This window comes from Belonocnema kinseyi, chromosome 6, assembly GCF_010883055.1.
Source record: "Belonocnema kinseyi isolate 2016_QV_RU_SX_M_011 chromosome 6, B_treatae_v1, whole genome shotgun sequence".
NCBI lineage: Eukaryota > Metazoa > Arthropoda > Insecta > Hymenoptera > Cynipidae > Belonocnema > Belonocnema kinseyi.
In genome coordinates this window covers 74,395,741-74,419,122 of record NC_046662.1, presented here as the reverse complement: position 1 = coordinate 74,419,122, position 23,382 = coordinate 74,395,741, and the positions used below count along the sequence as shown (strand labels likewise).

Below are 23,382 nucleotides of genomic sequence, written 5' to 3'. Positions count from 1 at the left end.
TAACTTTACCCAACAGAACCTGACCTCACCTAACCTGAATTAACAGAAATTTATTGAACTACACGTAAAGCTCTGGAAGTATATTTTCCCAGTAGCAAATGTATGCTACATCGAATGGGTCAAATCGAGCCTAACCTAGAAATAAATCTAACCTAGCCTAACCTAACCTCACGAAACACATATAAACTGATTGTGTTGTCCCGTTGTGTTTGCGGTACCGTTTGAATCAGCTTGGGCTTAACCTGGAAAGAGGTCAAACTTATCCTAACCTAAAAAAACCTGACCTAACTTAACCTAACCTAACTTAACTTCACGTAACACAATTAAACTCATTGTGTTGTCCCGTTGAGTTTGCGGTACCGTTTCATTCAGCTTCGGCTTAACCTACATAGAGGTTTAACCTATCCTAACCTAACAAAACCTGACCTCACCTAACGTAGCCGAATGAAATTCAACCACACGTGTAGCTATGTAAGCGTACGGTTCTCAGTCTTAAATGTGTGCTATATTTAATAGGTTAACTCGATCTTAACCTACAAATGAATCTAACTTAACAGAACCTAACGAAATTTTGCTTAACGCAACACAACTCAACTTAAGTGTTCCCGTTGTAACACAATAAAATTCATTTCATTGTACTACAGGTGGTTAAAAATTTAGACGCACATTACATTACTTTACATTACTATAGTAGAATTGACCCCATTTCAATTAACCTGACAATGTTTGTATCAATTAAAATGTTGAACTGTAACTTAAACATGCAAATGAATAAGAGTTTTATTCAAAAATTCTTTCCCTCTCCTTTTCTTAAACTTAAGGGATATATTTATACTATCTTTCGTGTTTACATTTTATCTTGCTTTTTATCGTAATTAAATTGATTTATAGACCTACTTCAGTCTGATTTCTGCCTGCTATAACGTGTCCTTTTTTCTTCGAAGGAACGATGCAAAGGGTTACGCTTACGTTTAAGCCCTACATTCGTTTCCCTTTTCAAAATCCAGCAAAAATCAGCCATCATGACCTCGCCCCATCTACCCTGATATCGTTGTTCCATCACTTTTATGTTTTGATGAAAACGTTCCCCTTGTTCTTCGTTGAAAACACCAACATTTTCTGGAAACTTATCCAGATGGGAATCTAGAAAGTGAAGTTTTAAATTCATCAAGCAGCCTAACTTTTTGTAGTTTCTTATCATTTTCGCAACAATATTCTTGTAGTCTGGACTTTTTTTGTTACCGAGGAAATTTGCGTTTACTGCTTTAATACTTTCCCAAGCGTCCATTTCAATTTTTGTCATGTGGCTCACGAAATTAGTATCTCTTGTCAATATTCGAATCTGTGGTCCATCAAAGACTCCTTCTTTCAGTTTAGCGGCTGAAACATTAGGAAATTTAAGGGATATATACTTACAGCATTGTCCATCATTGTCTAACGCCTTGACAAATTGCTTCGTGAGCCCAAGCTTTATGTGGAGGGGTGGTAGTAAAATTTTTTCTGGATCAACGAGGCTTTGGTTGATGATATTATGGGAACCAGGTTTGAATGAATCTATTAAAGGTCAATGTTTTTTGCTGTAATAATTGGCTCGATCTCTGCTATTCCACAGGCATATAAAGCATGGCTCTCTCGTGAAACCCGATTGTTGGCCTAATATCATTGTTATGATTTTGAGATCACCACATATTTGCCATTTGTGATTCGTGTAATTAACTGTTTCCAGAAGCATTTTAACAATGTTATATTCTTCTTTGATGACCGGTGAGTAAGCTATAGGGATAGGAGCGTAAGTATTCGTGTTATGTAGTGAAACAGCCTTAATGCTGCATTTTGACGAATCAATTAAAAGTCGCCATTCTTCGTCTCTGTACACATTTTTCTTCAAGTGGTTCATTAGTCCGTTAACGTCAGTGCAGTACACTAAAGACGTCTCTTCGTCTTTAACGAAAAACTTTCTGAATTCTTTGTCCCTGTCCCGATAGAATGAAAATTTTGTCTTTGGCTCTAGAAGATTTCTTCTTTTTAGAAATGAAGCGGCAAATTCAGCGCCGTCCTTCGGTAATCCAAGATCTCTAATAAAATCATTCAGTTCTAGTTGCGACACTAATATTGGAACCTTCAATTTCATTTTAATGCACGTCATATTCGTCATCTTTTTCGTCATTTTCATCGGAATCATCAGAACTATTTTCTGTTCCATCACTGGTTTCACTACCGTCTCCATGACGTTAACTTTCATCTTCCATTCTATCATCTTCTAAAGCGCTTAAAACAGTTTGGCGTGCATTTTTATTGATTTCAATTGCTACTTGCGGTACTTTTCGTTGTTTGAATTTTTTAGACGATACAACATAAGTCTGCAGGAATTGCAAATGACGTGAGGAAGCCATTTTGTTTCTTGGTGCTCTTTGTTTCTTTTCTTGTTTCTTTGTTTCTTTCGTAAAAATTTTGCACACAACGATTGATTTTCGCAAACTGCTCACTTCATATTTACTGCAAATGTAACAGAATGAATCTGAGCTATTCTTGCAGGCATGCAATTGAGAAATGCTCGCGGTTTTTTTCCTTGTAGCATGAGACTCTACACCAACTAAGTGATCCATTGATGAAGAGCTACGGTTGCATGATGACGACGTCGGGGAGCTCGCTTTCTCACCCTGACCAGACGCCGATATTGGGGTTTTTCCTTGCATCGTAATACACTTTTTACCTGTTTCTGCCATGACGGCATGAACGCCGTTTACCCAGGGACTCAGCCAATGTGGATCCGTTGCCCACCGTCACCACGTGGAGGTGCCCTGGTTACAGACACAGACGAATAATGCTAGCAACAAGCGGTTACGAAACTCCAGACATTTACTGCTATTAATATCAAAATATGAAAGTGCGCAAGAACAGGGTTGCCAGCGTAATCGGTTAGGCTAGGTCAGGTTTTGTTAGGTTAGGATAGGTTAAACGTCTATGTAGGTTAAGTCGAAGCTGAATGAAACGGTACCGCAAACACAACGGGACAACACAATCAGTTTAATTGTGTTTCGTGAGGTTAGGTTAGGTTAGGCTAGGTTAGATTTATTTCTAGGTTAGGCTCGAGTTGACCAATTCGATGTAGCACACATTTGCTACTGGGAAAATATGCTTCCAGAGCTTTACGTGTAGTTCAATAAATTTCGGTTAATTCAGGTTAGGTGAGGTCAGGTTCTGTTGGGTAAAGTTATGTTAAATAAGTTGAGATCAGGCAAGGGTTGATCCTTCACAGTTGTCGACATGTTTTTGAAGTGAAAATTTGCTTCACTGGCATTATTTTGAAATTTATTTGCCTCCGTGCATGATTTTTCGTCATTTTTCGAGGTTATGTCTCAACCATGACGTGATGGGTGATTTTTGATACCGAATTTGAATTCAGCGCCCCAAAATCCATAGGAATACGTGTGTCTTGTTACCAGATCCGCACACTTTTTTTGTGTGGCTGTGTTATCAACGAGTATAGAGTCTGCCTCGCGAGCGTGGCAAATCTTGTGAGTTGGTAATCGTCGTATCACGCTTGTAGCACACGATACTTTCCCTAAACACCGCAGCCCGAAACGTGCGACTATGCCTGTTGAGAAGAATCTAAGTTGCAGGGAGACTGGGGTATCTGGCGGATGCTCATATAATTACTTTTTTCTCTAAAGGACTGGGGATTTATATCTAGTGGACTAAAGCCCATTTAGTCCACGGTGATGCCAACAATTCAGAAATGATCTAGAAAGTGAAGGTTTGTAGGTTAGCGTTTGCAGACAATGAGGTTGTTATGGCAGAGTCAATCGAAAGGATTGCAGAAAATGTAGAGCCGACTGAATACTAATATTAAGAGCATGGGTCTTAAGATTAATGTGAATGAAACAATATTATGGTATTGGAAGGAAAGGGTGAAAAAACAGTATACAACATTGTGTTAGACGATGAAAGGATAGAACAATTTAATCAGTACATGTATCTTGGTAGTTTATTTACTTACTGACGGAAATATCGATTGAGAGATGCCCTGGTATGTAAACGGGGGTAAGAAGGTTATCGGCATTATGGGATCCATTTCCAGAAGTAAAAATATAAAAACCTAAACTTATATAGCAAAATATAATTCTGTATTTACACTGACTATGCTGTATACGATAGCGAGACCTGGACGTAACAAAAAAAGGATAAGAGTAAAATTAACGCGGTGGCTATCAATTTCTTACATAATATCTACGGTAAAACACTAGTGGACGAAGTCAGTAATGAGAGGGTTCTTTAAGTATGTGGTGTAGAAGAAACACTGTTTGATAAGAATGAAATAAATTCATTGAGATAGTTTGAGCATGTTGAGAGAAAGAAGCAAGAACGACAACGAAAGAAATATATTTAGGTAAAGTAAATGGTAGCGTACGCAGAGGCAGAGTGAGGACAGAATAGTAAGATTTATTAAAGAGGCCCTAACGTCGAAAATATGTAGGAAAGGGTAGCGACAAATAGTTTATAAGAAATGACGGATAAAGAGAAAAAGAGCATCAGTAGCGTGAGACGTCTGAGACGAAATACCAGGGGTGTTAGTTGAAATTTGCCGGTTTTTTCAATAAAGAAAACACTTCATCCTCAAGAGAATCTCAAAAAATTTGTATTCAAAGTATTGACCATTGGATTCTACACATCTTGCCCATCTTTCAGGCAAATCATGGATACCATTCCCAAAAAAACCTTTTCTCTTTCGAGGCAAACCATTGGACGAGTATGACGCGGTGCGTTGTCATGTTGTAAGATAACTTTGCCATGTCTTCGGGCTCATTCCGGCCATTTTTCGATCAACGCATGATTCAAATTGATAATTTGTTGTCTGTAACGATCCGTATTCGCCGTCTCACCAGGTTTTAATAACTCGAAGTACACCACACCACACTGGTCCCACCAAATACACAGCACTGTCTTACGGCCAAAGCCATTTGGCCTTGGAGTCGATGGGCCGACCTCACCAGGTGAAAGCTATGATTTTTTCCGCTTTGGGTTCTCGAAATAAATCCATTTTTCGTCCCCCGTTACAATTCGATTCAGAAAAGATTTACTTTCGGACCTTTCAAGCAGCATTTTACAAATGGTTTTTCGATTTTCCATTTGTCTATCGTTCAGTTGGTGTGGTACCCACTTTCCATACTTTTGGATTTTTCCCATGGCTTTTAAACGTTGGCAAATTGCTCCTGGGGTCACATTTAGTGTTTGTGACCATTGTTGTTGCGATTGGGTTGGGTCTTCATCCAATAACGCCTGCAATTCCTCGTCTTCGAACTTTTTCGCTGCACTGTTCATTGTCTGTTGAATGGAAATCTCCACTTTTAAATTGCCGAAACCATGTGTCATATGTTCTAATCACTGGAGCATGTTCACCATAAGTTTCTATCAGTTATCTATAAGCTTCAACTGCTTTTTTCTTTTGATGAAATAAGAAAAGCAACGAATGCCGCAAATGCGATTTACTTGGAACGAAACTTGACATATTCACTGAGGTAAACAACTATGATGCTATTATTTTGGCAGAATGGAATTGTATATTTTGAAGGTTATTGTCCATAGAAAAATATGACATAGATGCCAAATCATAGAAATGTATACGCCCGCACAGTAAGAACTCTGGGATTCAATTTTGTTGCAGCTAATTTCAAGACAGGTTTCCATCTTGCTCGAAGTTGAGGGGAAACGATATCTCCGATTCATACTTTGCTTTTACTGAGCACTTGGAGAGGTTTACATGGTGACTTTGTGAAGCTCTCCACCTAGGATGATTGCTAAAGAGATTTATCAGTGGACTGGGTCGTAGCAGTGTTGTCGGACGAACGTCTTTTTTAAATAAGCAACATGGAATTGTAGATTGATCTAAAAATATACCCCCCCCCCCCCCCCCGTATCCCGCCTCGTACACTGAATTCTCTAATTCCCGACAATAAAACGAGGCTAGAACCGAGCGAGTCTTGCTTACCCCTGAAGAAAATTGGCTCATCTTATCGCATTTGATTTTTTTTTTGAACAAGAAATTGCTTTCGAGCTACTATACTCATAGGTTCAGCATAGCATGAAAGGAACGTCCTAAAAGAAGCCACCACCTCTGAGCAAAATATTGACACACAATGATTTCCATAACTTCTTTATTTTTTAATTTAAAAAAAAAACAACAAAGTATTTTCGAAGTATTCCTTAGCTACATTGAATCATAAAAAGAGCAGGTAAAAAAAGTAATCGTTTTAAAATAATAAAAACTTGGATTTTGACCCACTTTTAACTTAAATTGGACATATTTAGCAGAGACCAACAAAACACATTTCTAAAATTTGGCACTTACGCCTTTATGCTCCAGAACCCTCAAATAATAAAACGTTCACACACACACACTTTACCGCTTTTGTTTAATAAATCCTGCGATTTGTCAAATAATACCTTATTAGATTTTAAAATTATAGAATGTTTGCATTCCGTTCAAAAATTACCTTGACTTCTTTTTTTAAATTAGGCCACATTGTGAAGTCATAGAGGTATTTTAAGTATCTTAAAGTTATTATGATCCTGAATAATAATAATAATAATTTGATTGACGATCGTGGATGGATCTAAACTAGCACCTTTCAAGGATATATTCCCGATAGATATGTAGTCTTAGAAATAGAAACGATCTATGTACGCGACTAATAATATCCTTATCGCGATTCGCGTTTATCATAATGTATGCATTGTTCAGCACGTATACACACACTTTTAACGAGGATTTCGAACGTCGTATACGCACGTAGCTGGCATATCGTTAGTGACATCAGGCACAAAAAAATTGTCTTTAACGACACATATGTAAGACCATTTAAGACTTGATAGAAATCAACTTGAGGGCAGGGGCAACGATCTATTTACGGCCGTTTGACGCGTGAATGAGGCGATTAAACTAAGTGTGTCAATTATTACCCATTTGGTATTGTTTTGTCAGTACTTGTGAAGAAATGAGAACAACTTATATCGGAACAATGTTTTTTAATGTTAACTTTTTCAGCATATTACATGATTACCTCTTCTTTGTTTCACATTTTTGAAATGATGTTCCATTTTTGTATAGGGTCGATCCGGAATCAGATCAATATTTCCATGAACTCTTTAACATTTTCCTTGAACGAAAGGAGGTCGCGAGGTAAATCTCTTATTGACGTTGCAGCATCTTTGCATATTTAAAAGAATAACATATCACGATGCATTATTAGAATCATAAAATAAGTGAAAAGCGCAATTCAAATAACAGCTTAATAACAACCCTTGTTTTATAACTTTGCAGTTTTTATAAATAATTCGAATTTTTGCATGAATAGATTTGAAATTTATGTTACATGCCATTTTTATTTTTATTATATTGCAGAATAATTTTACCGCACGAGTTTTCAAGAGTTTCGCCCAGTTTATTATTTGTCTTTCGAAACTTTTTTGTTCTTACGTGATCTGCATGGATTATAAATGGTGCGTATAAGTTATTAAAGAGGCTAAGAGTCTTACGCTTTTTTTGTCCATTTTTTCGATTTATTTAAGTTTCTTTTAAATTTTCTCAATAAATAAAGTGTTTAAACTGAAGTTTTTCTTTGGAGATTTCATTTTTAATGATTAAAGCCAAATTTCAAGTTCTTTTTGATATTTTATTTTTTGGAGTTTCAAACCACTTGTAAGGTTTTAAATTTCTTTCAGAGAAAAGAAGGAACCAACTCCAGTGGAAGGTCTTCCAAATAATAATGGAGTTCAAATGGTCCAGTATGCTACATCCAGTAGAGGAACTTTAAGATCGCTTTCAGCACAACCCTCAAGTCCGAATGATTCTTTGTCTCGCAGTCCCAGGTATGAGAACTGAGATTTTTAACAAGAAATTAACTCAAAATCATTCTGAGCTAGTTTCCTATATTGCATTTATATTCGAATTTGGAGGTCGAATATAAAATCAAACAAACTTTTTAATTTCAAGGGATTCGAATTTAAAAAAAAACAGGAAGAACGTAAAATATAAAATAGATATAGGTAATAGGTCCACCCATTAAATTCTATCTGTTGAGATATCTTATACTTTTCTATCAATAGATTCCCATTGCAACTCTATCAAATCTTATCCTTGCAGAACTTTATCAAATCAAATGTGTATTTAATAAAGTTTCGAAAAATTTGTATCAAATTATGTCGATCAAGGAATCTTACATTTTTATATCGATAGTTTCTCATTAAAATCCTATCTAATCTTATCCCCTCCAGACTTTCATCAAATCCTACATAATAAAAACTTGGATATTTCTATTAAATTATATCCATCGAGAGATCGTAGTATTCTTTCCAATAAAAATGTTCCCACTCCTTGATTTTTGATAGCGATTTAATGATAATATCTTAGTAAAAAGTTATAACATTTCTCAACGAGTTGATTTCGATACAAATTGTCCATGCATTTGTATTGTATAGAATATGATAGACATTTTTAGATTTTGAGACAGCTGTCTGTCCTATAGAGGATTTAGTAAAGTTTCAATAGGAAAATCTTGATGGAAAAGTATATGTAAGCTTTCTTGATGGATAGTTAGATACAAATTTCCTAGATTTTGGAAAATAAGGCTTGATACAAGTCTTGTGCGATTAATAAGATATAGAGTTTGAATGAGAAAACTTTGATAGAAAAGTATAATATTTCCCGACGAATATAATTTGGTAGGACGTATTGAGCTTGCATTTTAAAGTTGATAGGAATGCAGGATGTCATATTTTATGACAGAAAAAACAGAAGATAAACTTTACATCGATTTCCGATGAAACATTCACTGCAACAAAAATTAACTTTACAGGATAAACTTTAACTAAATAACGGTTAGACTTTCTTTTATTTTTCCATGAGAACATATGTGTTTTGAAAAACGCGAAGTTGTCTGAATAAAACTTTATACCTCTCAAAAATGTCGTGCAACAAATGCTATCATTACTTTATTCTATGATAGGATTATATTGAATTAAATTGCTATCAAAAAGCGTATTATTAAAATAGTTAAAAACTTGGGGTAGCATATTTGATATAATATTGCGTTGAATGTTCATAAAAAATGCATAGAAATGTTAAGGAATTATTGTGACACTGACCCATTTTGTTTTAACAGAAATCGCAATAGCAATTCTATGAAAACGTTTGCTAGAAACTGATTGCCTTTTTATCAGAACACTGTGGGACACTTTCGATAAGGATGGTTATTCATATCTGGGAATACATACAGGAATATTGACGGAATATATGGAATATTTTGAGAGTATACGAGGAATATCGCGGTGGTCCGCTCCTCGGGGGCATCGCAGCACGCAATAACAGGGATACAAATTTTTTCCTTGCCCTCTTTAAAAAATAAGAGGCATCGGCATCGCCAGCGGGAGGCGCCGGTAAATTATGCTAGGTATACTCCCGCTAAAAACCCTTTCCTTCGTCGGTTCTTTCTCAACATCTACGTTGGCATTGGGAATTGTATGTGAAGCCTCTCGAGCCCCTCAGCTTCTCAGAAGAAGAAGAACAAAAAGAATTTAAAGCATCGACGAGTTCGCGTTCCCCAGGTCTCTTTTCCACGATCCTTCACCTTCTCAGATGCATTTCTCTCTTTTCAGAATCTCCACCGAACGGACCAATCCTTACATTCGGCCAAATCCGCCTCCGTACATGGGACCCAACAATTTGTAAGTTTTTCTATTTTTTCTGGTTAGAGTTTTTTTATATTGCAAACATTAGTTTTGATTTTTATTTTTCTTTAATTCGCCGTTAGACTAAAATCTTTAAAAAGATTTCCGCCCAATTCTTAGTTAATTCTTCACGCTTGCTGTGGACCAAGTTACACTTAAAAGATTAGAGTTAAGTTTGCACCCTAGAAATAATGTCTTGGGCATGCCTGCTGATTATTTTTAACAAATATGATAAACAATCGTTAGGTCATCTTTAAAATATCTCAATATTTGTTGTTAAATTCTCATCCTAATTATATTTATGTGTAAAATTTGACTAAGTCGGTTTTAATCAAATCTCCAGGTTTTGAGACCCCCTCAATCAGAAAAAATCATTTTTACAAAGGTGCCTGTCTATAGACTGTAGCCACGATAACTTTCGAAAAAATGATCCTACTATATTGAGCTTTTGCAGGGTTTTTTAAGATCTAAAAGAAAAAGACAGGTTCGTTAGTTAGCTATTTTGGATAAAAATTTAAAAAGTTAGAGCATTTTCAAAATTTGCGAGAACACTTTTTTTTCAAGATTCAAAAATTCGATGTACGGCTGTTCGTATAGTACTCGAAAACTCCGACAATTTTGAATTTACCCTTACGACTTTTTTTCGATAAAACGAAAATTAAACACAAACACAAATGAACATTTTAAGCCAAACAACGCACGGTACGAAGAAAAACGTTGCTTTTTGAAAGCTATACAAGATTTAGTCAAAGCGAATTAAATTATTTAAAAAAAAAAATTTTAATAGCACTTGAACAATTGGAATTGATGAAGTGGTTCATAATAAACATAAAAAAGAAAAATCCGGGAGCATGGTAAAAGGGGTGCAAAAGGTATTATTGTGATTTTCGGCGAAAGTTGACGTCAGAGAGAAAAGTGTTTAATAGAAAACATATAGATTACAAAAAAATCTACAACTTTTATATCAGTAACTTTTTCACATGACCTCAACATGTCGGAGAGAAATGAGAAAAACCGTGTTTTCTTCTTTTTTCGTTTTTTATTTTTCATTTCCGCCAAAAAAATTTTTATTTTGACGAAACTCAATTAAATTATAACTTTTTATGTCCTCAATATTCACCATTTTTTTTTAGATGGAAAAATCAATTGGTTTTCGAGATAATCATTTGTTTCGGTCCAAAATACTTTTTTTCAAATGAAATTTGTCCTTCAGAAAATCATCATATAGAGTTCTTTCAGAGTTCAATTTTCTTGCTTTGACATATACTTTCTGATGAAATGAAAAATATATATAGTCCCTATTGGAGAACATGCTCAAAAATAGAAAAAACTCGAAAAGTGGCTTTTGCAACGATCAGTTTTTCACTAAATGTTGATAATTTCTTTAGATTGTAAAATATCTCAAGAAACTCATTAGTCCATTCAATTTTACGGAAAAATACGAAAAAACTCTATTTTATTATTTGACAGCAGCTTCATTTTTGAACACTAACTCTATCGGCATTCAAGTCGAATAATGAAGCTTCAGATGAATAAGGAAAAATACGAATTAAATAAATTTTTTTTGCCTTAACATCAATTGGTTTTTAAATTTTTGTAAAATTTATAGATATATAAGCCATTTTTGGTGAAACTATTTAGAATTTAATATTTTGTTTTTAAAAATATTTCATTTCTCAAGATTTTTACACTATGACTGTTTACAACATAATTTACATATAAAAATATATAAATAAACAATACTACGCTAGTCTGGGTCTTTTTGGTAACATATAAAATTGATCTTCATGGTAAGAATTTTCAGTATACTGCGTTTCTTCCTGATCTTCAAACGTTCTTCGATATCGCCAAATTCCTCGGGTAACTGAATTTCCGGGTTCAATCGAAGACCTCGCTGCTCGATTTCACGTGAAACGTCTTTGTATTCATCGAAATCTTCCGAAATTTTCTCGAAGTTCGAATAATCGTCCAAACCATGACATTTTGTACATTTGGTGCATGCTTATACATCTATCAATATAACAAGAATTTAAAAACCAATTGACGTCTTTACGACATCGTTACGACATCTTTACGACAACTTTACGGCATCCTTTTCGAGTTTTTTCCATTTTTGAGCATGTTCTCCAATAGGGTCTATATATTTTTTTCATATCATCAGAAACTAAATGTCAAAACCAAAAAAATTAAGCCCTGAAAGAAATCTGTACGATGATTTTCTGAAGGACAAATTTCATTTGAAAGAAAAGTGTTTCGGACTGGAACAAATGATTATCTCGGAAACCAATTGATTTTTCCATCTAAAAAAAAACTACGAATATTGTAGGCATAAAAAGGTATAATTTCATTGAGTTTCGTCAGAATAAAATTATTTGTGCGGAAATGAAAAATAAAAAACGAAAAAAAGAAGAAAACACGGTTTTTCTCACTTTTCTCGGACATTTTGAGGTTATGCAAAGAAGTCACTGATATAAAAGTTGTATATTTTTTTATAATCTATATGTTTTCTATTCAACACTTTTCTCTCTGACGTTCACTTTCGCCGATAATCACAATAATACCATTTTCAACCCTTCGAAACCCCCCTAAATAAACCCCGCCACCCCCCTGCTCTTGCATTTTTCTTTTTTACGTTTTTATCAATCACTTTACCATTTCAAATTGTTCAAGTCCTGTTAACAATTTTTTTTCCAAAGTGTAATTCACCTGGAACAATTATCCTTACAACTTTTTTAATTTTCTTGAAAAATCGAAAATTGATCAATGAATATTAATCACATATAGGAACTTTTTTTGATTTAAAAACAACAAATATTAGGTCGTTTTAAGAGCCTAAAGATTTTTTTGATATTCAGTAAACAAAATCAGCACGCATCATCATGAAGACATAATTTATAGGGTAAAACCAGCGGTGTAGTCCTTAAAAAAGTGGTCTGGCGGTAGTCTCTAATGTAGGAAATTAAATTCTTGAAAATTACCTGAAGTAATTCCTGAAGTCAATAGGTTTAACAACGTTTTGGTGAAAAAATAATGAAGTAAGTTAGAAAAAATGGCGAGTATCGATTATTTCAAAAATGCCGACTTCAAGGGAAACATTTGTATGTAAAAGTTACTGAAACTGTTTTATTGTGTTCTTCTTTGTTTTTATCAAACCGTAAAATTATATTGTTGAGAAAAAATAAATTTCGAATGATTTTCTACATACTTTTGCAAAAATCTCCAAAATAACGCCAGAAAATAAAGAAGTGTGAATATGCATTTTTCTAGAACTTTTTTAGAGAAAAAGTTAAATATTTATTTTCCTTTTTTCGCATCTTGTGCCATGTAGGCAAACAGCGAGAGATTTAGTTTCTCAGAAAAAAATTATCCCTTCTTTCTAAGACGCAGGCAGAGGACAAAATATATTTAAAAACATACTCTTTACGTTAGGTCGAATTTAGAAAAAATAATGAGAAAAAAAAGTGTTTTTCAATAAATTGATTGAAGATTTTTAGAAAAACCGCCACCATTTTCTCACTTTTGGACTTTTTAAAAATTTCCCTCGGAATTTTAAAAGAGGACGAAAATTTTTATATTACCAACATTACAAATAAAAACATTAATACCTATACTATATAAAAAGTATCACGCTTTTATCAACAATTTAGAACATTTTTTGATAATCCGCGTTTTTAGTTTTTAAAATTCTTATAACTTTGTCGTCAAACAAAATTTCGGCATATTGATAAAATACGTGTCATCTTAGTACCTTTTAAAAACAACATACTTGAGTAGACATTATTTTGTGAGTTGAGCATGGATTGCCTGCGTGATTTGGAATTAATTCAGTCAACAGCACCAATTGACGAATCGAGAAAATCCCATGGGATTTTTCAAAATTGATGGAGTGAATCGGTAACTGCACTGTATTGGTACAGTGAGTCATGTTTGTACAAACATGATTCAAGACGTACACAGGGAATTTCCAATAAAATAATTAAAGATCCATTGAAATAATTATATTTTCATAATGTTTTGCTGGCATAAAGTGGGTTCCATACGTTCTTCAAATTAAATTATTAATACTGTTCGTAAATGGCCCTTTTAATGCTAACTAGAACAATATTCCGTGTGGCATGGGCACCGCCAGGCCTTCCGAAATAATACCCTGGCGGCACCAGGGCCCGCCAGTCCTTAACTGCACCACTAGTCCCACTAAAAACATTAGCCTGCTCTTTTAAGCAAAACTTGATTTAGAGGACGTGTCTCGTTTTTGAAAAAAGCCTTACAGTCTTTCAAATGAACAGGATTCTTCTTAGATAAATATTAGGGTGTCTATTAAAAACTTACATTTTCGAAGTTTTGAAGTGTTCCTTTTTGTGAAAAAATAATATCCTTGTTTGTATGTTATTAAACCAAAATTATTTAAAGGTGGTACTAGGTCGTTTCAGGTCTCAAAATTAATTTTCTCAGCTTACAATTTAAAAAAAAAACTGATTTGAGGTCAGAAAAATTTTTGCATTCCTAAAAATGAATTCGTACTTATTAAAGAAAAAGAGCTAAAACTTTTGAAATAAAAAACAATTTGTTAAAAGATATTCTTGGGCTTGGAACGTGAATTTTAAAGTACTCTTGAGTATTTAAATTACAATAAAGGTATATTTTTGGTTCACAGAAAAAACAAAGTGTAACCTTTGCAGCTATTTCAGGGTAATCTTTACCTGCAACAAAAATTAACTTCACGTGTTAAGATTTACCCACCACATTGGGAATGGCTACCATCTATGTCATTACTATATGAATCGTGTTTTCTTTCAATGCAAAAAAATCAACTTTATCTCCTTGAAAATTACCCGCAGCTAAAATTCAATTCTGTTTTATCTGTTTGTTTCGGAAATTCAACAATTAAGTGTCACTAGGTATGGATTTTTTAAATTGCAATCCCTGGAGAATATTTTCATTGTTTTATAGATTATAGATGAAATTCTATGTACACTAACACATATTATTCTGCGAGAGAAATGTTTTATCGGCAATATCAGAACATTAATTAATTAATTCTTACTTATTCTCTGAGGATAGCAGAATTTTTCAGCCTAAAATTTGTATTTAATAAAAATATAAAATTGAGAACATTCATGCTCAGACCAAAAATGGCCTAGCACACCTCTAAACAAATTTTTAAAAGTAAAATCAAAGTAGGAAATTACTTTTTCACAAAAGAAACAAAATTGAGAGGTCGAGTTTCAAAAATTAAAGGAAAAAATTAATTTCTAATTGGCATTGGGCACTCCAATAAATATTGGGACCTTTGATATTATTTTTTTCTAAATCGTAATAGAAATTATTCTGTTAATGATAGAAAGTATGGTTTTTGGTAATTTTGCAGATGATAGAATATATTATAAAAACTTAACATTTAAATAATAAATAAACATAAAGTAATTTTACAAATACATTGTAAAATATGAATTTTGGCAGTCAAAAATAAAAAAAGAAAATTGCTGTATAACTTTTAACAATATCACCAACAATAACAATTGCATTAAGTCGTAACCTATCCAAACAAAATTTGTCACAACAAATCTTTATAATGACGATAAACGCTGTACGAAGAAATTGTTTCTCATATTCGTATTGCGTTAGTAACGTAAGAAAAATGTATAATATACAGTATATTATACTCGTATCACATTATGTCTATTTATTATTCAAATAATAAGTTTTTATATATGTATCCTCTGCAGAATTTTTCCTTGAAAAGGACTCGGATCCGAGTTGAAACATGTTGGCGAATTTTTAATAAAACATAAAAAAATCGGAAAGGGCTTACGCAATCTAAATATTCTCAGAAGCAATGTTTACTTTTTCATCATACGTTTAAAAAAATACTTTAAGTATTGAAAAAATGTACCGAAAATTGTTATTAGAATTCTCCCTAACTATCTTGTTTAAGTTTTAAAGTTTCCAAAAACTTTCAATACTGAGTACTTTTTGTTGCTATAGTTATTGCCTTTTTCTCAAAGAACGTAACACTGTTATTGTTTGAACTGTCTGTTATTTTCTGAATTAATTTATATTTAATTTAATTTTTATCTAGTGCTGGAATTCGAGCGGATTTCTGACTACACGAGGAGCCAGCTAAGACGTGGTTTTGCTAAAGTTGTCGAAAATTTCGATGGGCGAAGTTGCAAAGATACGTGCAAAATCACTAAAACTGGCTCCGAAGAAAAATCTTCAAGATACGATTCAAGGATCGCATTTTACTTGTGGTAATATGTAATACTGTTTGTAATAATTTAATAAGGTATTATTACATAATTATACCCAGAAGTAGAAATTCAGAAGGATAAATTACAATATCTGTGCTCGTTGTTACTCTTTTATAATTCGCAAGTAAAAATCTTAATGATTTCATTGCATAATCAGTGTTTGATGATAAATTTATATAAGAAAATGTTTCTTTCATATATCAGGAAAATATATATCCAACGAAAATTATATCATTTTTAAGTACAATAAAATGAAATTTAAATTTCGTCATATTCTTGTTTTGCGAAACTTTTTAAAGAATTTCTTGTAAAATTCCATATCCCTTATATTCTTATTTTATTTGGTATTACTTTTGTTATCTTTTTATTCAAAACATTTTTTAAATATATTAATTTATTGATAGGAGTTTTTTAAATAAAATTTTTGTTTGATGTTAATATATTTTTTAATTAATTGCTAAAATATTATGTTATAAAGATAGAAATAAACTTGTACCTATAAATATGATTCATTTAGTTACTTTTTATTTTTATTTTCTATGATGACAAATTATCACCAGGTAAGTAAAAATAGTAAAATTTTCAATTATAAAATTATCATTCAGGAAAAAATTTCCTGCGTTAATCTTAATAGAAAAATTTATTCGGTCATGTCATCTCTTATCGTATGAAAACAACATAATAATTTTGAACATTTCCATTCGAAATTCTGTACAGAATGTCTAGGATTTTAATTTTAAATTACATTGTTGATTGAGCATTTAAAATTGAATATGATACAAAATTAAGATTTGTATTGAAAATGTTTCAATTTGGAATATTTATTGAATTTTAAAACTTGAACGGCCTGTAAATAATTTTGCACATTTGACCCGGAATTTCCGTGCATCCAGAAAATATATCTTTCTTGCACAATATAATCAATAATTATAAAATTAGAATCCTGATCGACTTTTGCGAATAGTCCAGGGTGACGGTTTTAATCGAGGAAAGAAATTTCCGTTTTTTCCCCGGTTCGCAAAAAATTGTCACGGACATTGAATGTAAAAAATTCCAAATCTTATAGGTGAATTTTTTTCCATTTGAAGTAATCAGAACTGAACTTCAAATTACGTTCTTTTAAATTTTAAACTTTTAAATTTGAAGCCTAAACAATTTTTAATTCAAACATTCAATAATTTACACACATAAAAAATAAAAGTTTTTCACACTTTTTAATTGACCAATTTTAAATTTAATGTCGTTCAACTGTAAAATTTCAAATTTTAAACTTTTCATAATAGAACATGTCAAAGATTTGTGGTTGAGAAATAAAAATCTACGCCTTAATTTTCAAAAATAGTTTATAAAGTTTCAACCGACCCATTCATTTGTTTAACTACTACTAAGACTTTCAAATTGAAAGAGTTCAATTTTTAACATTAAAATCTTTAAATTGTCTGTTTTGAACAAAGTCAATTATTGTTCCATTTTGGATACTCGAACCGCAGTTTGTTTAAAAAAATTGTTAATTAATTTATATTTACAGTTGGTCAAATTTGCACGATTTTAATTTTAAAAATGTATTTTAAACGCGTTTAGTTTTGAATTGTTTAACAAGGAGACCATCAGAGCTGGATTTTTTTTTCTAAATATAATAAATTCCATATACGACAGTCAATTGGAAGAATAATCATTATTTTCCCAACATTTTTTGCCTATGGCAACCAGTTTACGAAAAAACAAATTTTTCAAAAAAACTTTGTTATGGATTGAATGTTAATTAGATTCTTATGCATAAAATTAAGTAAATATTAGATTTTGACACTTTTCTGAAAGACAAAATTCACTTCTTTCTTGAATTTTCAAGAGTAAAAAATTAATTTTTCAACCAATGTAAATTAAAGAAAATTGAAAATCGAATTTTCAACTGTTGACATTTTAACTCTTAAGAATTCGAAAAAACAGCAATTTTTATATTAAAACCATATGTTCAAAATGTAGTATTTACATAATTTTAGATGAGAATTCAATTAATATACATTTTAATTCATAACATTTTTTGAAAAAATTCGATTTTCTCGTAAACGAGTCGCCATTCGCAAACAATGTTTGGCAAATTAATAGTCATCCAATGTACTTCCTATGGGTAGGGAATTGATGAGATTTAAAGAAAAATCCCAACTTTGAACAACTCCTTGAATATCTTCAAAACTGAATGTTAATGTTGTTAAAACTGAACATGCAATATTAAATAATTGAATAATTAAAAATAAATATTTTAAACTGCATTATATTTGGTCATTTTCCGTTTTCCTGGCTCAGCGGACACCCTGGAGAAGTAAAAAAAAAAATGAAAAAATTTCTGCTCCCTGAGATTTTTTTCTACCTTTACACGTCCCTGGTGCGCACCCACGCCGAAATTTCAACGCCACGAATTGCGTAAACCTGTGGAGCCTGGACGTCTACCTGTGACCTGTAAAACTTGTTTTCGTGGGTGAAAAGTAGGCGGGCAATGGCAAAGTTCTTTTTCGAAGTAAAATATTAACGCGCGTCTCCGAAAATTTTCTGATTTTCCAGAACAGATGGCCGGCATCGTGCCAGTACCCGGTCGTTCCGGCAGGAAACAGTGGACGTTACACGGTAATAAAATACCTTTTGATCTTTTAGTCGAATAAAAAATTACCAGATGTTTTGTGTTTATCAATAATGATCTGATCGATCCTTGACAGTTCGTGTTTTACACCCACGTGACGAAATGTCAGAGTTTGTTTACTATCATATATTTTGAAGTGTTCTGCTTATCCCAAGATTCTAACCTAAAAATGAGGTATTTCACAAGTTTGACAGCTCTAAATTTCACTTGCTAATTTCATTCAGAACAGATTATACGAGATTTCATTGAATAAATTTGTTTCTTGATAGAGAATTCTCAGCATGTGTGCCTTAGATCTGTTTGAAAAATTGGAAATTATATATCTAAGAAAACTGAAATGTTAGTGTTCTTTTGAGGTTACAGAAAATCGATTGTCCTTCATTTGCTGACTTTCAAACCCCTTGAAAATTGGTTCAGACTGTTTTGGTCAGGGTGTTGCGAGTTTTATTTCAAACGAGGTGTTTAAGATACACTACCCGAAAATTGTGAATTGAGGGATTGCTTTTGAATGGATTTTTGGTTCTACGGTTCGTCTGTTTGTCTCTGAAAATGTAGTATTGATTTTTGGAGTCCTTGTTTTTCTAGTTCAATAATTTTTTACAATAATAATTTCCTACTATTGTTGAATAATCGCTTGCTAATTTCTAATAGTAAAAGCAAAGGACAAATTCAATTTAAAACCCTTTTTATTGTTCAATGATTTTCTATTTTTATTTACAGATGGACCAAGAGGTTCTCTCAGAAGATTGCGGTCACAATTGGCAGAAGATGGATGTCCTGAATCTCAAGTGGTTTTGGCAAAGCAATTGTTGGAAGAGCAGTGTGGTAAGCATTACAAATTATTAAAAAAATTTATCTAATTTTAGTGCTATGCACAAATCCAGAAACAGTTATTTTCATTTTACTTCCAAAACTAATTTCATTGCGCAAAGATCGTTTTCAATTTTTTATCTTGTAAATTTAAGGCAGATTAAGCTTGCGAAATGACTGTATTCGGATTAATTAGTTCTTAAAAATAGGGCTAATTTAAAGTTCTGATTTTTAAATGGGCAGGGTGTCTAGCGAACAGGAAAAACAACGGAAATTTGATTTAGGATCGGGACTATGTTCATTTATCACAAAATCTACTTTCTTCTACTTTAACTTCTTTTTATTCTTTAGTCGAGACTCAGCGAGAGGATAATCTGATAGCTTCACGTATCGTATGGTGCTGTGCCTACATTACGTAGTTTTTTTTCCTGATATTTTGAATCAGGTATCCCCCTTTGTGGGGGTCTATAAGTTATTACATGATTGTTATCAACTAAATTTAGTTCTTTAACTTATTTAGGGGTACAAAAACGTCAGACTATTTGGATGGAAGGAGCGTTGGTGAAATCTTAGTTTTTCGTATAAATGAATGAATTAGTTTAACTTTTCTACCAAAAAAACGTATTTTCAAATCAAATCAAATCAAAGACGAACTTTCAATTAAGAAAGATTTTTTAGCTAATAAAGAAAAAAATTGTCATCGAAAATGTTGAATTTTCAAGCCAACAAGAGGAACTTTATACAAACAGTTGAATCCTCAACTAAACAATTTAATTATCAAGCCAAAAAGTGATTTTTCTACCAAAAATACTAATTTCATACTGAAAAGGGTGAATTCACACCAGTGATTTTTTAAACTGACAAAGGTCAATTTTTAACCAAAAGTGCAATAGGTGAATTTTTGAGAAAGTTATTGAATTTTCACAAGCCAAAAAGAAGAATTTTCTACAAAACCTTTGAATTTCCATTTAAAAAGTTCATTTCTAACCAAAAAGTTGAATTTTCAACCAAACAGTTAAATAAAAAAAAAACGAACTTTTAGCAATACGCTACAATTCTTAACCAAAGAAGATTAATTTTCGATCAAACAGTTGCGTTTTCAACACAAATAATTGATTTTCTATTAAAAAGACGAATTTTTAACAAAATACATACATTTTTAAATGAAGAAGCTTTTACTATATGAATAAGAATATTGATCCTTCATAGACTAAAGAATAACACATTAAATAAAAATTCGACTTCATTGTTAATACTTTAAAAATATTAGGTTAGAAAGCTACACAAATTTCTCTGAAAACATGTTAGTTCCTAAATATATAAAATATTAGTAAAGTTTAGGGGAGGGCAGGGGGTCACGGAGTAAATCTTACGGTATTTTACACAGGGGGTTGAAAATTTAAGGAAAACTTTTCACGTAATTTGTAGGAGTTGTACAGTCTTATGTATGAAATAGTTTTTGTACCCCCCCCCCCCAGAAAAAAAGATTACATAAGTTACGCACGACCTCCATATGATACCATCAACATTTTTTGACGATTACTTCAGTTCTTTTTATGTAATTTATATCAAAGCTAAAATTTTTGCTCTTAAATAGATTAAAAGTATTCTAAATTCTCTATAAAAGAAGCCAGGATTAAATCATTTTGTCAATTACTTAAGAAGATTTGGCAAAAATGGTGCAAATTTCACAATTTTCTTAAAATTAAAAAAAATCTAAAATAAGGTAAACGTCTCAGTAATCGTGAACTTAGTCCCAGTAATCGTCATTCCAATTTTCTTGCCGCTTAATTAATTTGAATACATTTCAGTTCTATTTACTACTATCAAATACTAAAATTAAATATATTTTATCATTAACTGTTACTTTTAACATCTTTTTTAACAATATATTCAAATTATAACTAAGTTTTACGATTATGGGGATCTTTACTTTAAAAAACATTTTAATTAGTTGCTATAAAAATGACATTTTATCGTTAGGAAAATAATAATAAAAATAAATTAATGTATATTTCCTTAAGGGCATGTGATACTCACAGTTTCCCCGGCTTTTTTTCCACAAAAATGAAAATTTTTAAAACCTGAATTCGAAGATGCTATAAAATATCATAACGGACGTCCCCGGACTTTTTTTGAGGGATAATAACGAAAAATTGTATTGTGCTAAATAAAAATTTTATGCGTATACATTATTTTGAGGTTAAGTCGTTTTTCATCTCTGCCTTTCCGATAATCTGGAAATTATTTATGAAATAAACTTTTTTGATTGCCTGCAAACACGGTTAGTTCCGGGAGATTAGTTACTATTTTTATTTGTAAGTCCAAAGTTTTCGTCCAAAAATATTGTGTAGTTTGGTATTAACGCTCGGGTTAATTGTAACACACATAACCTCGAAATATACACACACGTTGTTAGCAATATAAAAAATTGTTTGACAAAAAAAAAACTCAAAAAAAGTGTGCGGGGAAGTCCGTTAGCATGTTCGCTATCATTTCCCAGATTTTGAAGGTAAAATATTTCTTAACCTAGGAAAAAAGCTGGGGAATCTAACACTGAAAAAATCGATACTATTTCCTAAGCGCTATGCAAATTAAGGGCATGTGATACTTAGAAAATTGTCGATTTTACCAGTTTTAGGTTCCCCCGGCTTTTTTCCTAGGATAAGAAATATTTTGCTTTCAAAATCTGGGAAATGATAGCGAACATGCTAACGGACGTCCCCACACACTTTTTTTGTGTTTTTTTTACCAAAAAATGTTTGATATTGCTAACAACGTGCGTGTATATTTCGTGGTTATGTGTGTTACAATTCACCCGAGCGTTACTTCCAAACTACACAATATTTTTGGCCGAAAACTTTGGACATACAAATAAACATAGTAACTAATCTCCCGGAATGAACCTTGTTTGCAGGCAATAAAAAAAGTTTATTTCATAAATAATTTCCAGATTATCGGAAAGGCAGAGATGAAAAACGACGTAACCTCAAAATAATGCATAATATTTTTATTTAGCACAATAATTTTTTTTGTTATTATCCCTCAAAAAAGAGTCCGGGGACGTTCGTTATGATATTTTATAGCATCTACGAATTCAGTTTTTAAAAATTTTCATTTTTGTGGAAAAAAGCCGGGGAAACTGTATCACATGCCCTTAATCACATTTTGTTAAATAAAAACTTTTTTGAATTAACCTACAAAAAAAAGTGTGTGGGGACGTCCGTTACCATGTTCGCTATCATTTCCCAAATTTTTAACACAAAATATTTATTATTCTAGAAAAAAGCCGGGGGAACCTAAAACTGGTAAAATCGACAATTTTCCATCACATGCCCTTAAATCATCAGACAAAATATTTTAATTTTTCCAACATTCTGATACGACTTGAAATAAGTTGCACCAAGCCAGTCAACATTTTCACAATAATAATAATGGTGATAAGTTGGTGTGGTGTTATAGAAATTTACTTTTGAATGATTTAAAGCACATCAAAAAATGTTAATTATATTAGGCTTTATTTGAATTTTAAGCAAACATTGGAATTTCCAATAATTTTGCTATGTTTTAAAAAAAAAACTTTATCCTGTTTCATTTCATTACGATATATTTCAAACTATTTAGGATGAAAAATGCAATTCTCATATAATTAGCATTAAGGTCATGTGACACACTCAAATAAAAACTACATTACCGACCTCGCTTTATCAGTTCACTGAATATTTGTTGAATTTAAGTTTTTTTTTGTAAGTAAAATATTGGACTTAAACTTTAGAAAATATACCAGAAGACCATAAATTACGTTCATTGACTTCATTTGAGTAGAAATTTCGCTCAAAATTATTTTAAAAGTATTTTTTGACGTATTTTCTTTGTATCCTCGAAATTTTTTAAACCTAAGAACTTTTTTACATTCTCATCAGAGAAGGTATTAGATTTGTGTAAAATTTGACCCCCCCC

General features: G+C 32.2%; 3 protein-coding genes across 11 annotated transcripts in view; 2 read left to right on the top strand and 1 right to left on the bottom strand.

Moving 5' to 3' along the window:
* Window positions 1-16,177, top strand: part of LOC117175143 (epsilon-sarcoglycan) — a 57,374-nt gene extending 41,197 nt beyond the window's left edge. For 5 of the 8 annotated variants that reach the window (XM_033364728.1, XM_033364729.1, XM_033364725.1 and 2 more), the window contains 4 exons: window positions 7,109-7,180; window positions 7,723-7,869; window positions 9,655-9,723; window positions 15,806-16,177. In XM_033364728.1, the coding sequence (XP_033220619.1) occupies window positions 7,109-7,180; window positions 7,723-7,869; window positions 9,655-9,723; window positions 15,806-15,830 (313 nt within the window). In that variant the 3' untranslated portion in view covers window positions 15,831-16,177. Of the gene's footprint in view, window positions 1-7,108; window positions 7,181-7,402; window positions 7,501-7,722; window positions 7,870-9,161; window positions 9,599-9,654; window positions 9,724-15,805 lie in introns of those variants that run through there. The other 3 variants (XM_033364731.1, XM_033364730.1, XM_033364732.1) reach the window with 3 other exon arrangements.
* LOC117175142 overlaps window positions 1-23,382 on the bottom strand; it is a 98,294-nt gene that overhangs the window by 59,269 nt on the left and 15,643 nt on the right. The window lies entirely within an intron of this gene.
* The window catches only part of LOC117175141 (wolframin), a 17,185-nt gene continuing 12,192 nt past the window's right edge, over window positions 18,390-23,382 (top strand). The window contains exons 1-2 of one of the 2 annotated variants that reach the window (XM_033364719.1): window positions 18,390-18,599; window positions 19,333-19,437. In XM_033364719.1, the coding sequence (XP_033220610.1) occupies window positions 18,542-18,599; window positions 19,333-19,437 (163 nt within the window). In that variant the 5' untranslated portion in view covers window positions 18,390-18,541. Of the gene's footprint in view, window positions 18,600-18,829; window positions 19,140-19,332; window positions 19,438-23,382 lie in introns of those variants that run through there. The other variant, XM_033364720.1, reaches the window with a different exon arrangement.